Raw genomic sequence first — 16,507 nt, forward strand, 5'->3', positions numbered from 1 at the left:
GCATGGCACATGTCGTGGGGGGGCATATATTCTCACTCCCCCACTATGGGGGTTCTCAGTGACCATCAGCCTGGATTACCGGCAGGCTGCACCGCCTTGCTGGGGGGGTGGGCAGGGGGGGGTGTGTGTAGAGGGAATAATCGTGCGTGCACGTGCTGTACACGAGTGTGGGTGGGGCAGGCTTGCAAAGGCGCGGGGTCCTGGGTTAGGGCATGTTGTGTGAGGATCCCAGGAATGCCTGCTGTCAGCAGCAGCAAAGAATAACTAAAAAGGATGAATTATGCGCTCTGGAGCCGCTGGGGGCCACTTACACGCGAAGCTGGGGCCAAAGGGATGGGGTTGCAACGTGGTTCCAGTGGGAGGTACTGCCGCTGCCTAGAGAGTTGCAAATGGCTGGTGAGAGATGGGAAGAATAGAACGAATTATTAGCAAACATTAGCAATCCCGCTGCCATCAGCATGACTGTCTCGAGGTATGCTTAGAAGAGGGAGGAAACCGCCATGAAGACCTATTAAACGCTGTAGTGTTAACAGGTCGAGCCCAGAGCAGAGCAATAGGAAGGACTTTGCCTGTGTTTCATATATAGCCATTCTAGGGCCAGATTACAGAAACTTTGCACCGGTGCAGGTGCACAGTTGCACGGTATTAGCACTCGGGCAAAGTTTACCCTATTTCTTAAAACTCTGGGACATATTAAAAAACCATTGCACCATGACAAGTGCAGGTTAGCATGTTTTTAGCACCAGGGCAAAAATTGCCTTAGCACAAACAACATACATTTTCACTGCATTTTTCCACCAGGGCACATTTTCCCCTAGTGCTAATACCGTGCAATTTTGCACCGGTGTAAAGTTTCTGTAATCTGGACCCAGAAATGTGTGACCTACTTTGAGCTCATTTGTAAACTTTGAGCAAAATGGAGGGATCATCACGACCTTGGCAGTAAGAGTAATTTAACTGTATATTGGCATCATTTGCATATTCGACTCTGCTTAATTAGGAGTTTCCCTTGGAAATGATTTCCGCCTGATTTTGTTTGGAGGTATTTGTCACAAAATCATTAAACACGTGTGACAGTGCCACATGCGGTAATCCCGCATGCGTACATGTGACATTTTCACTTGGGAGCCTATGGCTATCCAAAATGGGGATGAACGGAACTGTCTTCATCACTGAGAATCATACAGACCCTTCAACTTACCCCATCCTTACCACATGTGCTAAGGGTAATGGCAGAGTTAATACCGCCAAACTTGGAAGCACCCCTGAAATGTTTTCAGTCACACAGTTGCATTTGTATAGGTTTCTATACCAGGGATATTTGCCAGACTTTGTGATGAACTAAATCTTAGTGACCTGTTGAAGGCTAATAAAACCAACCATTTCCAATATTACATGGCCAAGGGTTGTGAGGTGCCCCTCTCTTTTTTTTTTTTTTACCCTTCCTTAAGTCCTACTGCCTGACTTCAGTTACCTGTCAGGGGTGCCGCAAGACAAAGGTCTGTGAGGTATGCGCCTTGCGTGTGGTCACCAGAGTGGACTTGATCACGTTTTCCAGTAGGAGCCTTTGTCGACACCCTTGAGTGTCTCCTTTGTTGGGTTGGAATTAATGCTGCAGAGCCAGGCATATTCATTCATAAATGTGCCATGGACATGGTCTTCACGCCCTTAGCATCATAGAACATACTAATATGTGATCACCGCGCATGCCAGCCACTGACATTTGTGTCTACAAGTAAGGCACAAACAGATATCATGTTTGATCAGTTTTTGGCTGATCTCTTGTGGGAAACCAAATCAGAGTGGCCATGTGATGAGAAACTGCAAGTTTAGGCGATATCAAAGGGTTGCCTAAATAGGGACCGGGAGCGGGAGTGGTAAGTGAAGGCATGAAAGAAATGCCTAGTGCAGTGGTATTCAAACTTTAACATACCTGAGCCACCCACCTGGAGTAAAAGTATTGTTTTTGGGGGCCCCCTCACCTACAGGTGGTCCCCCCAGGGAGCACACAGGATGTTCATGGGGGGCCAGGCTCTTAACAATATAAGCAGGTTGTCTGCTGCTTATATTTTCTATTAAAAGCAGTCATCTTAATCCCTTTTTAAAGAGTCTGAGGTCTCCCTGGACATCCTTTGGGGCCCCTGAGAAGGCCAAAACACCATTTTGTGACAACACTAAGAAATTGACGCCATCCCTCTGCAGATTGCTTTAATTGTATCAATTAGGAGCTTGTAGAATGATCATCTGCATACTTTAAGGGAAATGATGGCATCTTTTGGGTTCTGTTTGCAGAAGAAAGCCGCGTGAAAGTCAACAGGTTGTGGGGACACCGCTGGCGGAAGGCACGGTACATCGTTTGCACTGAAGGAGCTGCTGCGCGGGGCGGACGTCGCTGACCGGCTGCAATGGACCGCATGGAACTGCAGAAGGTGAACATGGAACACGATGAGGAGAGCAACAGCGGAGAGAGCTTGGAGTGCAGCTACTCCAAGGAAGTCGACTCCGAGAAAGTAACAATCAGCAGGTACGTCCCAACTAGCCCACAGTTAGCCAAGCCATTAAGACATCCAAAGCGATGCACGTCATCTGTATTTTAACAACCACTCAAAAATGGTGGTCAGGTCTATTTTGCTTGCAATATATTTCAGTCTGTCCAGCCCAACAACCATGAAGAAAGACTAGACAGGCAGGGACGTCATTTCACCAAAATGCCAGGGATAGTGGAAGTAACATCACACAACCTTTGACCTCTGATGACATCACAGTAAGTGATGTAATTTGACCCCACCCTGAAGTGACATTGCGGGACGCGATGCAACATGACCTTTCAACTCAACAAAACAGGAAGTGGCATCACATAGCATTGTTTCTAAGTACAATACGAAAAATATGGTTCCGATATCACTGTAAGGTCATATACATTTCATACAAGAATGGATCACCATATGTATCGTTAATAACAGTGTGTATAGGCCCATATTACCAAATCACTTTGAATGCAAGCAGATGTCCAAGGCCAAACGAGAATGATGTGTTATTATATAGCACTTACGCTTAAGCGCTTCATATAGAACAAATATACATACACTATCACCCAACCTGTGTTGGTACTCATGTATCGACCTTAGCAGGATGAAAGGCTGAGTTGACCTTGCTGGGAGTTGGAACTGCAACATGCAGATCACACACACATTGCAGCAGTCAGTGCTCAACCCACTGAGCTATCTTACTAGCTATAGCTGTCAGAAGACCAGCCACTCCAGAAACAAAGCCACATGCTGCTGGCCACAGCGCATGAGCCTCAATTTAGATTTCTTTTTTTAAACATTTTTTTAGGGGTAGCAAGGGAGACCACTGGAGTCGCAGTTGCTGTTAGGCAGAATCACATGTAGTGCCCTTAGGGACCGCTACATACAATTAAGACTACAAGTGACAGTACAATTTCACCTTTGGTACAAGCCTGTACGACACAGTAAAGTGGTAGCGATGGCTGAGCAGCCAGACTTATCTCAAGAGTAAGTGAGCAGTAACAGGGATTACACAAAGGACTACAATTACTGTGATTCAAGCAAACACTGACTCAAGGTTTCTGGTTAGAAAATATAAGTTCATTTATTTTTAAACCATCTGTTCATAAAACACTTCACTTCTATTAAATAAAACCACACTCTCAATATACTACACACAACCAATTCCCCTTGTTCAGGTCAATTCAAGGTCAGTACATTAGGATTTGACAGACCAGTGTTTTGAAACCAATGCTTTACCGGAGGCGAAATGGCGAAAAACCGGCAGGACCCAAAATAAAAATGATATGGGGTAGCATATTTTATGTTCACGTGTGTCACCACAGCCAGAACACTAACACGGGAATCTATGTAAAAATGATAGCTACCACTGCCACCAGCCATGTCGAGTCGGGAAGGAGGGCAGAAAGTGGCCCTTGAGTTACAGAAGGACAGGGGAAAGATATTCCCCACCAGTACTCTATTGTAAGATGGCTTGTACTGGATCTGTATTTTTTAAAAGGACTAGTAAAGCCAATGGTGACTTTACATGTTTCTGGGGGACAGTAGTCAGCCCCAGAAATGGAGTTTACGAGGGAAGTCTAAAAGACATCCCTGTGCCAGTGCACTAAAAGTGCTGTGTGACACACAAGTAACAAGATGATGCCTAGGGAGTTGGTGACACGCCATAGCCCATGAGCACAATAAGTACAACACACACAAAAAATACACTGTAAGAGTGGGAAAAAGGCTCACATTCTTACCAGGTGGAGAAAAAATAAACCCCAGAAATCCAGCAAAGCTGCTGAGGGACTCCCTAGCTAAGGGAAATCAGCCATAACAGTTGCGACCCCTGGTGACCCTGAAATGACGTCCATGTAGACCGGGTCATTGGATTCTCTACGATACTCATGGTATCCGGGAACATAGCTACTTTGAATGTCCACTCATGCAGGTGAAGCCATTTGGATTCCATAGAAACAATATTTCTTAAAACATTTTAAATTAGCCTCACCCACTCTAAAATGCAGACTCTTTTTATTTCGGTTGGTACAATGAATGCTTCCTAGTAGCCTGGGATTAACGATGATAATTCTTTATTCCCTGTCACTGTATGATTAATCTCCTAAAATATAACCACAAGAAACACTGGGCCTTAAATACTGGGGGCTCTTTTCTAAGGTGCATGCAAAAAATAAAAAAAAGTGTTCTTCCACAGAGGAGGAACACTTTTCTTACAAGCATCATGTTCTATCATAGTGACAATGTGGCGGCCTGGCATCAACGGCTCGACTTTTGTATGTGTCTTGTTTTACGTCTTGACAACAGCCTTAGCAACCATCAAGAATGCAGGGCGGGCACTCAGAGGTGATTTTTTTTTCTCCAAAAGCCCTGGTTTTGCAGCTCATAAAAGGAGTAAAAGTACACTAACGTTTTTTCTGAAAAGGTCACGGACACTTTCGTAAATAAGAAAAGGGGCAGACTTTTCAGAAATGCTCGCAATGTAACTGGTGCACACGCCGGCCCCACACAGGCAGGTTTCATTAGCTTTTGCAGCTGAGATCCACTCCAAGCTTTCCACCCACCTCAGACTGGTGGTGAAACCAGAGGGGGGAGAAAGTTGCCTTTCTACACTACTTTTATCCTGAGCTCAGAAGCGGGCCCCACGAGGTGGTTAAGCGTTGACGAGAAGGCATTTTCCCCCATATTTGCCTGTTGCCGGTGCCTTGTATTAAGTGCACTTTAATTCACAAAGTCCCAGCCACTCATGTGGGCCTGTTCCAAATGTGATGGACCTCTCCGGTTCTGCTAATCATGTCACACAGGCACTCTGTATCCTGACACAACATGTGCCCCTGAAAGAGGTTTGCCACAACACTGTGTGCATGTTTAGCAAATAAATACACTAACGGTTAGTATCAATCCCAGGCGACAACACAAGTAGGCAAGGAGGCATGAGAGCTGTGGGATACACACAGGTCAAAGAGCTGAGGTCAAAACGAAATATTTTGGGATTTTGCTGTGATGCTCCAAGTGGCCACTAGAGGCGCCAGTGGGGAGGCGCATTTAGATTTCCCTTTCACGCTCCCTCTGCTAAAGCATTTCCTTCTGTGTCCTTCATGCAGGCAAAAGCGGTGCACGCTTTGAGGAGGGTTCACCCCTCTGTGGGAGGGCTACTTATGGCATGGCCAGCTCTGTCACAACCTTTATTACTGGCACCCTGGGGGCTTGCTTGCTGAAAGATCACCAGTGCTGCAACCAACAGTGTGGGTCGCTTATGCAAGCACATGGTTCCATGATGCACGCTACCCAACTGGATCCCACCACTATCTCTGCACGAACGAATTAACCAGATCTACCTTTAGCCACTGGATGTATAAGCACTCTCTGTGTCCTTCATTGAAGTCCTGTTAAAAATAAGCATTGGCAAAGCAAATATATTTGACTTGTGTACTGCTATTAAATGCCCAGGTACTCGCACCAATTTCTCACTGCTACCATCAAGGGACAGTTAATACCCCTACAGCAGTGTCTTGCAAGTGCATTTTCCATGCCACACAAAATCCCAAACTGTTGGCATTGCCAATACTTGTCTTAAATGTAGCATCAAAATCCCACATCTAATATTTACCATCGGTTGAGGAAAAAGTCTTTCTTCCAAAATTCACATTTTTATAAATATTTGTGATTGTTATCTACTAGTAAGACATCAAGTGGATTTGTTTCCATAGACACCTTCCAAATATACTGATATAGATCAAAACAGTGTGCGCCAATTAACCTACATTAATAAAGCACCCCCTTTGTCCCAATAGCACATTATCCAGACGGCATTCATTTGGTTGTTAAATCTACTTTTCTTTTATCGAGACTTAACTTTGCCTCTCCATGTGAAGCACTGTATTATTTCTTGCTCCTAGCTCTCATCTACATGTTTCTGTTGTATCTATATTGAATTTGGACATTCATCAGCACATAGTTATATTAATCTCAGACTTTCACTGTTAGGCACAGTAGTTTTGGATATAACGTTTCTCTTATGTTAGCCCCATTCCTACCACAGAGACAAACAAGCTGTTTTAAATCAATGGTCTTCAAAAAATTAAGTTAGGCATCTCATATCAGTTGAAGGCATTTATCTTTGTGTAAAGGCCTTACAGATTCACAAACATGAGAAACTCCCACTGCTCCCCCAGTTGGCCAACCATGGGAAAACCAATAGTTTGAGAATATCATTTGATATGTGTGTGTCTCTGCTTCAATGTGCATTTATTTGGCTTGTAGATTGTATGCTCAAGATTAAATTGACTGTGAAGGGCAACACAGACATTGTAACTTCCATAGACATTTTGGTATTTGATCTCAAGAACATTGGGCAGGAATGCAATCGGAGTCGCAATATCTCCAAAAGTTACTCTGGGGCAAGAGAGGTTTGGAGAAAGAGATGGAAGGAGAAATATTAGTGGTAAAACGTGGCTTTGTGTTACCCAGTGGTTGAAGTTGGAACCTTCTTGGAGGACTGGTATCCTGCACAGAGTTCCTTGGAGCAGGTTCCATAGGTCAGAGAATCCTCCCAGGCAATAGAGCACCCCCTTTCCTCCCACCATGAGGGCAATGGCCAACCACTCCGGTGGGCCTTAGCCAGACAATGATACACAAACCGCACCACAACTAACAATGCACTATTTCAAAAGCATCACATTTCTGACTTGGGAGACATATAAAAGTCATAGTTAGAATAACAGTTGTCCTATGATTACAAAGTTGTGCCCTCCCCCGCCTTTTTTATTTGTTGTATTGCTGCCATTGCAATATATTTGTGCAGTTATAAGGTCACGTTTGTCTTTTAAACTTGCCATGAACTCACATGGCTCTATGTTAGTCTTTTTAGTTCATTTATTTTGTATATTATTTTGACATTTATAGCAGCGCACAATGCCCTCAGGCATCGAGGCACTAGTTACAGTTACATGGTTGCGAGTTGCGTAGTTTTGGCTATTTGTTAGGTGGCACTGCTGCCCCACCTATGAGCCGAAACGATTGCATTAGAGTACAGATGTGGGGAAATAGCACATGAGGAGGGACACACAGCCTGTATGTGTTTGGTTATTTGCCCACCCATTGACTGGGCATGCGAATCTCTATGGCCAGTTCCACCCAGTTCCTGCCCTCTATCCTGCCCAAAACACCTCCTCACAGGAACTCTTTGAGGTTGCTTTTATCAAGCCTTTTGGTCTAATTTAGCACTCAAAGAGCCTGCCAGTGTTTTTTCAAAGTAGTCTTCTGATAGTTAATGATTTAATTGGAGTTGTAAACCCGCTACTGGTGTAATGAAAATGTCCTAAATGTCTGCATTCAGACACTCGATTTATAAGCACTCTGTGTGTCCTTCACTGAAGTCCTTTTCAAAACAAGCATTGGCAAAGCCAACTGTGTTGTCTTGTGTTTAAGTATTGGAGCTTTGCCTGGCACTGCTATTAGATGCCCAGGTGCTTGCAACATTTTGCACCTGCTACCAGCAATGGTCAGTTAATACCACAAGTGCTGTGCCTGGCAAGTGCCTTTCCTGTGCCTACACAAAAGCCCAAGCAGTGGGCATTGCCAATGCTAGCTTATACGTGCGTCTCTCCTCCTGCGGGTCCAACTTGTGTGCCTTGCTTTGAACACTGGGCTAAGCGTACAAGCCTTCGGCTGACCCAACCGTCCATTGTGTTTCTCTTTAGCAGTGGACAAGGGCGCCACTTTTCAACTTTGCCAGCAACCACAGAGCTAATCAGCCCAGGTTATGAAGTGTTTGACTTATGGACATGTTGAACCATCACACGCCTGATGCAGAAGGTTTTTATTCCATAACATAATGATCTTTTTGATTTTCCTGCTTTCCGCCTATCCTAGCAACCCATTTCCTCCCAACCCTGTATATCACAAAAGCTTGACGGTCCTTCTCACACTTGCCAAGTCACACTTTCTGCACTTCCAATCAGGCATCAGACTGGGCGCGGAGATGGCAATTAATCTCACTGAGGACCTGGGTGCCAGACAATCCTTAAGGTGTACTCACTTTCCACATGAAAAGATGGACCTGGCCTCAGTCACTGTCTTCAATTTCCTCCCACACAGAAAGCAGTGTCCATTTCTTGTGTTTAGTGAAACTATCAAACACTGAAAGACCTGATCAATCTGAGTACCTGGTTTGATTTAGAAATGCCACCAGTGCAGGCAGGTCCCCCCTTTTCGGGTGGAATAGACCCCTGAGCCCTTCAGAATTGCTCATTAAAACTTCTTGAAGTGGTGGTTTGGTCTGTGGTGTGACAGAAGGTTAGATTCTTAACCATCTCGGTCACAGGTTACACACATGCACACAGGGAACCCGCCTGTAACCTATGCAGGAGCATATGTTGAACAGGTGTGGTCCCCAAAGTATGTAACGTGTCACAGATATGTTGTCTGCTACTGAGAACAGAGCTCTAATTGCAAAATTCTGGGCAAATCACTCTTCTTTTCACATGACCCAGAGTCCTACATTGGGAAATTGGGATGGCTTAAAAATAGAACGATCTTGAGCCCTGTATCAAAAAACAAGCCATTACCCTTAAAATAATTTGATTTGAGTGTGTCTCTGTTCGCAAACTGAACCGAAAAGCACTATTACAAAGGACGGAACATTGGACTATCCTGTCATCTCGCTTTCACACCTGTGGCCTATTGGCAGTAAACGTTTGGCACTATCACAATGTCACCCATGTAGTGCGAGTGTGTGGATAGGGATCACATTGTGCCATTGTGTGGATAGGGACCATGTGTAGTGTGTGAGTGTGTGGCTAGGGACCACAGTGTGGGAGTGTGTGGATAGGGACCAAATGTAGTGTGTGAATAGGGACCACATGTAGTGTGTGATTGTGTGGATAGGGACCACATGTAGTGTGTGATTGTGTGGATAGGGACCATGTGTAGTGTGTGAGTGTGTGGCTAGGGACCACATGTAGTGTGTGATTGTGTGGATAGGGACCATGTGTAGTGTGTGAGTGTGTGGCTAGGGACCAAATGTAGTGTGTGATGAGGGACCACATGTAGTGTGTGATTGTGTGGATAGGGACCAAATGTAGTGTGTGAATAGGGACCACATGTAGTGTGTGATTGTGTGGATAGGGACCACATGTAGTGTGCGTGTGTGTGGATAGGGACCACATGTAGTGTGCGAGTGTGTGGATAGGGACCACATGTAGTGTGTGACTGTGTGGATAGGGACCACGTGTAGTGTGTGATTGTGTGGATAGGGACCACGTGTAGTGTGTGACTGTGTGGATAGGGACCAAATGTAGTGTGTGATTGTGTGGATAGGGACCACATGTAGTGTGTGATTGTGTGGATAGGGACCACGTGTAGTGTGTGATTGTGTGGATAGGGACCACGTGTAGTGTGTGACTGTATAGGGACCACATGTAGTGTGTGATTGTGTGGATAGGGACCACGTGTACTGTGTGACTGTGTGGATAGGGACCACGAGTAGTGTGTGACTGTGTGGATAGGGACCACATGTAGTGTGTGACTGTGTGGATAGGGACCACATGTAGTGTGTGATTGTGTGGATAGGGACCACGTGTAGTGTGTGACTGTGTGGATAGGGACCACATGTAGTGTGTGATTGTGTGGATAGGGACCACGTGTAGTGTTTAACTGTATAGGGACCACATGTAGTGTGTGATTGTGTGGATAGGGACCACGTGTAGTGTGTGATTGTGTGGATAGGGACCACGTGTGGTGTGTGACTGTGTGGATAGGGACCACGTGTAGTGTGTGATTGTGTGGATAGGGACCACGTGTAGTGTGTGAATAGGTACCACATGTAGTGTGTGATTGTGTGGATAGGGACCACATGTAGTGTGCGTGTGTGTGGATAGGGACCACATGTAGTGTGCGAGTGTGTGGATAGGGACCACATGTAGTGTGTGACTGTGTGGATAGGGACCACGTGTAGTGTGTGATTGTGTGGATAGGGACCACGTGTAGTGTGTGACTGTGTGGATAGGGACCACGTGTAGTGTGTGACTGTGTGGATAGGGACCAAATGTAGTGTGTGATTGTGTGGATAGGGACCACATGTAGTGTGTGATTGTGTGGATAGGGACCACGTGTAGTGTGTGATTGTGTGGATAGGGACCACGTGTAGTGTGTGACTGTATAGGGACCACATGTAGTGTGTGATTGTGTGGATAGGGACCACGTGTAGTGTGTGACTGTGTGGATAGGGACCACGAGTAGTGTGTGACTGTGTGGATAGGGACCACGTGTAGTGTGTGACTGTGTGGATAGGGACCACATGTAGTGTGTGATTGTGTGGATAGGGACCACGTGTAGTGTGTGACTGTGTGGATAGGGACCACATGTAGTGTGTGATTGTGTGGATAGGGACCACGTGTAGTGTGTAACTGTATAGGGACCACATGTAGTGTGTGATTGTGTGGATAGGGACCACGTGTAGTGTGTGACTGTGTGGATAGGGACCACATGTAGTGTGTGATTGTGTGGATAGGGACCACGTGTAGTGTGTGACTGTATAGGGACCACATGTAGTGTGTGATTGTGTGGATAGGGACCACGTGTAGTGTGTGACTGTGTGGATAGGGACCACATGTAGTGTGTGATTGTGTGGATAGGGACCACATGTAGTGTGTGACTGTGTGGATAGGGACCACGTGTAGTGTGTGACTGTATAGGGACCACATGTAGTGTGTGATTGTGTGGATAGGGACCACGTGTAGTGTGTGACTGTGTGGATAGGGACCACGTGTAGTGTGTGACCTACTGGATAGGGACCAAATGTAGTGTGTGATTGTGTGGATAGGGACCACATGTAGTGTGTGACTGTGTGGATAGGGACCACGTGTAGTGTGTGACTGTATAGGGACCACGTGTAGTGTGTGATTGTGTGGATAGGGACCACGTGTAGTGTGTGACTGTGTGGATAGGGACCACGTGTAGTGTGTGACCTACTGGATAGGGACCAAATGTAGTGTGTGATTGTGTGGATAGGGACCACGTGTAGTGTGTGATTGTGTGGATAGGGACCACGTGTAGTGTGTGACTGTGTGGATAGGGACCACGTGTAGTGTGTGACCTACTGGATAGGGACCAAATGTAGTGTGTGATTGTGTGGATAGGGACCACATGTAGTGAGTGATTGTGTGGATAGGGACCACATGTAGTGTGTGACTGTGTGGATAGGGACCACGTGTAGTGTGTGACTGTATAGGGACCACATGTAGTGTGTGATTGTGTGGATAGGGACCATGTGTAGTGTGTGACTGTATAGGGACCACATGTAGTGTGTGATTGTGTGGATAGGGACCACGTGTAGTGTGTGACTGTATAGGGACCACATGTAGTGTGTGATTGTGTGGATAGGGACCACGTGTAGTGTGTGACTGTGTGGATAGGGACCACGTGTAGTGTGTGACCTACTGGATAATGACCACATGTAGTGTGCGTGTGTGTGGATAGGGACCACATGTAGTGTGTGATTGTGTGGATAGGGACCACATGTAGTGTGTGACTGTGTGGATAGGGACCACGTGTAGTGTGTGACTGTATAGGGACCATATGTAGTGTTTGATTGTGTGGATAGGGACCATGTGTAGTGTGTGACTGTATAGGGACCACATGTAGTGTGTGATTGTGTGGATAGGGACCACATGTAGTGTGTGACTGTATAGGGACCACATGTAGTCTGTGATTGTGTGGATAGGGACCACGTGTAGTGTGTGACTGTATAGGGACCACATGTAGTGTGTGATTGTGTGGATAGGGACCACATGTAGTGTGTGACTGTGTGGATAGGGACCACGTGTAGTGTGTGACTGTATAGGGACCACATGTAGTGTGTGATTGTGTGGATAGGGACCACGTGTAGTGTGTGACTGTGTGGATAGGGACCACGTGTAGTGTGTGACCTACTGGATAGGGACCAAATGTAGTGTGTGATTGTGTGGATAGGGACCACGTGTAGTGTGTGACTGTGTGGATAGGGACCACGTGTAGTGTGTGACCTACTGGATAGGGACCAAATGTAGTGTGTGATTGTGTGGATAGGGACCACATGTAGTGAGTGACTGTGTGGATAGGGACCACATGTAGTGTGTGATTGTGTGGATAGGGACCACGTGTAGTGTGTGACTGTATAGGGACCACATGTAGTGTGTGATTGTGTGGATAGGGACCACGTGTAGTGTGTGACTGTGTGGATAGGGACCAGGTGTAGTGTGTGACTGTGTGGATAGGGACCAAATGTAGTGTGTGATTGTGTGGATAGGGACCACATGTAGTGTGTGATTGTGTGGATAGGGACCACGTGTAGTGTGTGACTGTATAGGGACCACATGTAGTGTGTGATTGTGTGGATAGGGACCACGTGTAGTGTGTGACTGTGTGGATAGGGACCACGAGTAGTGTGTGACTGTGTGGATAGGGACCACGTGTAGTGTGTGACTGTGTGGATAGGGACAACATGTAGTGTGTGATTGTGTGGATAGGGACCACGTGTAGTGTGTGACTGTATAGGGACCACATGTAGAGTGTGATTGTGTGGATAGGGACCATGTATAGTGTGTGACTGTGTGCCTAGGGACCACGAGTAGTGTGTGATTGTGTGGATAGGGACCACGTGTAGTGTGTGACTGTATAGGGACCACATGTAGTGTGTGATTGTGTGGATAGGGACCACATGTAGTGTGCGATTGTGGGGATAGGGACCAGGTGTAGTGTGTGACTGTATAGGGACCACATGTAGTGTGTGATTGTGTGGATAGGGACCATGTATAGTGTGTGACTGTGTGGCTAGGGACCACGTGTAGTGTGTGATTGTGTGGATAGGGACCACGTGTAGTGTGTGACTGTGTGGATAGGGACCACGTGTAGTGTGTGATTGTGTGGATAGGGACCACGTGTAGTGTGCGAGTGTGTGGATAGGGACCACGTGTAGCGTGCGATTGCGTGGATAGGGACCACGTGTAGTGTGTGATTGTGTGGACAGGGACCACATTTTGTCAAATATGAAGCCCTTCCGTGGGCCAGACGTTGCTCCCTTCTGGGGGTCTGGTTCCGCCAGAGTGTGTCTGAGGTGTAACCTTCTCCACCGCTCCGCTCCTCTACCTACAGCCAGTATGCTGATGACGATGATGCCGAGAGCCAAAAGTTCCTCACCAATGGATTCCTGGGAAAGAAGAAACTGCAGGAATACCAGGATGAGCAGGTAAGTCCCTCTGGAGTCTGGCTGTTCTGCGGTGTGTGCGGGAGCTGCCTCGGGCCGTCAGCAGTGCGTCAGAAGACCCACAGAACACTGTGTGTCTGTGTGTGTGTGTGTGTGTGTGTGTGTGCCGGGCCTGTGGAGATGTATTATGCTGTAGCCACTGCCTTCAGTGTTGCACATGGCCCTTCCCATGGCCCCAATGTCACTCTATCCTCATGCGGCAGCCTTACAGAACTGCCGCGCCCCAAGACATTGAGGATCTTGCCCCCCTCAGAATTCTATAAAGCTGCCCGGGTCCAGCTGTCTGTGCCACCTCCCTCTGGCGGCCACTCTACTCTGCCAGAAGGTCGGAGCGGGCAAACAGCCTCGATTGGAAGTTCGCTTTGGGGGTTAGAGACCTCTGCGGCAATGGACTGAATATCACATTAAGGGGCGCAGTGGCGGCTGCGGGGGTTCTAGAAATGAAATGCTCCTGAAAATATTGCTGACTGTGCAGGGCAGGCCGGGTACTTCAAATATTTGATCAGACGAAACACATGTTTGCAGTCCCGAATTTATCTGAATGAAAAATCGATCTGAATGAAGCGCCTGCCCTTTCTGTGACCTGGATCTGTTATCCAAGGCCGCATTCAGCTCACACCACAGCGCTGCACGTACAGTGCCGCGTGTACTGGACATCTCTGTGAAGGTGGGCTTCTTCTCCAAGCCCACAACTAGCCGCCAATCACGGCTCAAGTATCCCGGCCACAAACACTCTAGTTTTGCAATGAAATACATGCAAATGTGGACAGTCCTTTCCAGACACATAAACACATACATTTTCCCACAGCATCCTGGGACGACTTCAGTTGGCATGTCAGTGTTTAACCTCAGCAATGCCATCATGGGGAGCGGCATCCTGGGGCTGTCCTATGCCATGGCCAACACCGGCATTATCCTTTTTGTGTAAGTATAGAATTCAGCTGTGAAAACACTGCATGTGTGTGTCTTCGTTGCGTGTGTAATCATGTCCTTAATCATGTTATGTATGCTTGGCTACTCACATGTGCATGACTGTGTGTGTGTGTGTGTGTGTGTGTGTGTTTCTTCGTGTGTAGGGTCAGTTCATCAATCATGTTATGCTTGGCTATTGACATGTATATGACCGAGTGTGTGTGTATATGTATGGCTGCACACATGTGTGGGTGCATGCACTTGCTTGCATGCATGTGTGTGTGTGTGCATGAACGGGCATGTATGTGTCTGCATGCATTTGCGTACACGTGTGTTTGCACATGCATGCCAACCTGTGGGTGTTTGTGAGTTTAAGCACTTTTTTGTGTGTAGTCTAGTAAAATGCTATACAATCTAAATACACACGTATTTCTCGCAAGAATGCTGCTATACGGATGTTAGTTGTATGGAAACAATTTTAGAAGAGGGCTCATAGAATTTGCATTGTAATGCCATCAGTTGATGTGTAAACCATACACGCGAGAACAGCATTAAAATCACCGTAAAGCCACCTTTTGATGAGGTGGCGGTCTCATGCTACAGCCACAGAATAGGCCTGTGTGGTCTGAAAGCCAGCTGTCTCTAGTGGCCACTGTGTTTGCCCAACAAGCAATATAAAATACATAGAACACGCACTATTCTGTCTAGGACTGAGAAGGGACTGATCCGTGTAATGCAGGGTAGTTGGCTCTTTTTGGACACATTTGTGTGAGTTTTCCATACTCTTTATTTTTAAGGAACGAGATAAGAGACCACAATGATGGACCCTTATATCAGTGTCGGGGAGTCACTGCCTCCACAGGCATGAATGGTGTATAACAGTCAGTGCTAGTTCTAGAAGCTTGTCTACAGGTCCTTGAATTTGGAGTGTCATTTGGACTAAGCGTGCTGCTGCATTTGTGGCCTGTGCCCTTCTAGGACAGAAACCCTAGTGGGAGCCTTGGACTCTTTGCCCTTTCGATGTCTCACCCCTCCCCAGTAGGAGAATTCCTTGTCTCAATATGCACTGTCGAAGGATGCGGCCTTAAAGCAAAATCATGGCCATGCCGAGGCCAGACTAGAATCTGGCCGCAACTTGATATATGATGTGATAGGTTATTTATAACACGCTTAATACTCAAAGGGTTCAGAGTGCGGACCCGGGGATCGAACCTGTGGTGCTTCCAAGGCGAGAACGTTACCCCTGAGCTATCCTCCCGAGATATGGTGGTGACTCCGTAAATGCATTGTAAACATGTTTGATATTATCGTCAATTAAACTCAACCATCCTCAAATTAAATACATAGCATTGTCTAATTCCTCCTCCTTCCTGCCAGATGGGCTCTTCTACTAAAAATAAAGTTACTTTATATTCCAGCAAAGCAGACAGCATCACCTTCACAAGGATGAAACACCTCTTGCTTCTTTTATAAAGCTCTTTTAGATTGTTAGTAAAGTGAGAACTTTATAGATCTTCCAAAGCTGAAAATATTGAGCAGATAAAGTCACAAAGATGTAAGATTAGAATCAGTATCCCACCTAAAAGTAAAGTCCACCAGGGTTTTCCAAAAGTCACTATGCAGCACTCCGATCAGAGATCTATGTGTGACGTGACGTCAAAGGTTCGAATCCCAGCATCGCCAACTCAGCTGCTCATTTTTCTATTATCATTACATTCAGGCAGATGTAAGTTGGTGATCTTTGCAGCAATTATGCAGTGATCACAGTGCCACTAATAATACATGCCATGTCTATTCAATAAGTCTTGTGACACTGCCCTGT

At 46.4% G+C, this 16,507-nt stretch overlaps 1 protein-coding gene across 2 annotated transcripts in view; it reads left to right on the plus strand.

The window, feature by feature from the left end:
- SLC38A4 (solute carrier family 38 member 4) overlaps nt 1-16,507 on the plus strand; it is a 271,144-nt gene that overhangs the window by 206,456 nt on the left and 48,181 nt on the right. For both annotated transcript variants that reach the window (XM_069629871.1, XM_069629872.1), the window contains exons 2-4: nt 2,293-2,524; nt 13,662-13,755; nt 14,582-14,697. In XM_069629871.1, the coding sequence (XP_069485972.1) occupies nt 2,406-2,524; nt 13,662-13,755; nt 14,582-14,697 (329 nt within the window). In that variant the 5' untranslated portion in view covers nt 2,293-2,405. The remainder of the gene's footprint in view (nt 1-2,292; nt 2,525-13,661; nt 13,756-14,581; nt 14,698-16,507) is intronic.

Source organism: Ambystoma mexicanum, chromosome 12 (genome assembly GCF_040938575.1).
Source record: "Ambystoma mexicanum isolate Mex_15411 chromosome 12, UKY_AmexF1_1, whole genome shotgun sequence".
In the NCBI taxonomy this organism is placed as follows: Eukaryota; Metazoa; Chordata; class Amphibia; order Caudata; family Ambystomatidae; genus Ambystoma; species Ambystoma mexicanum.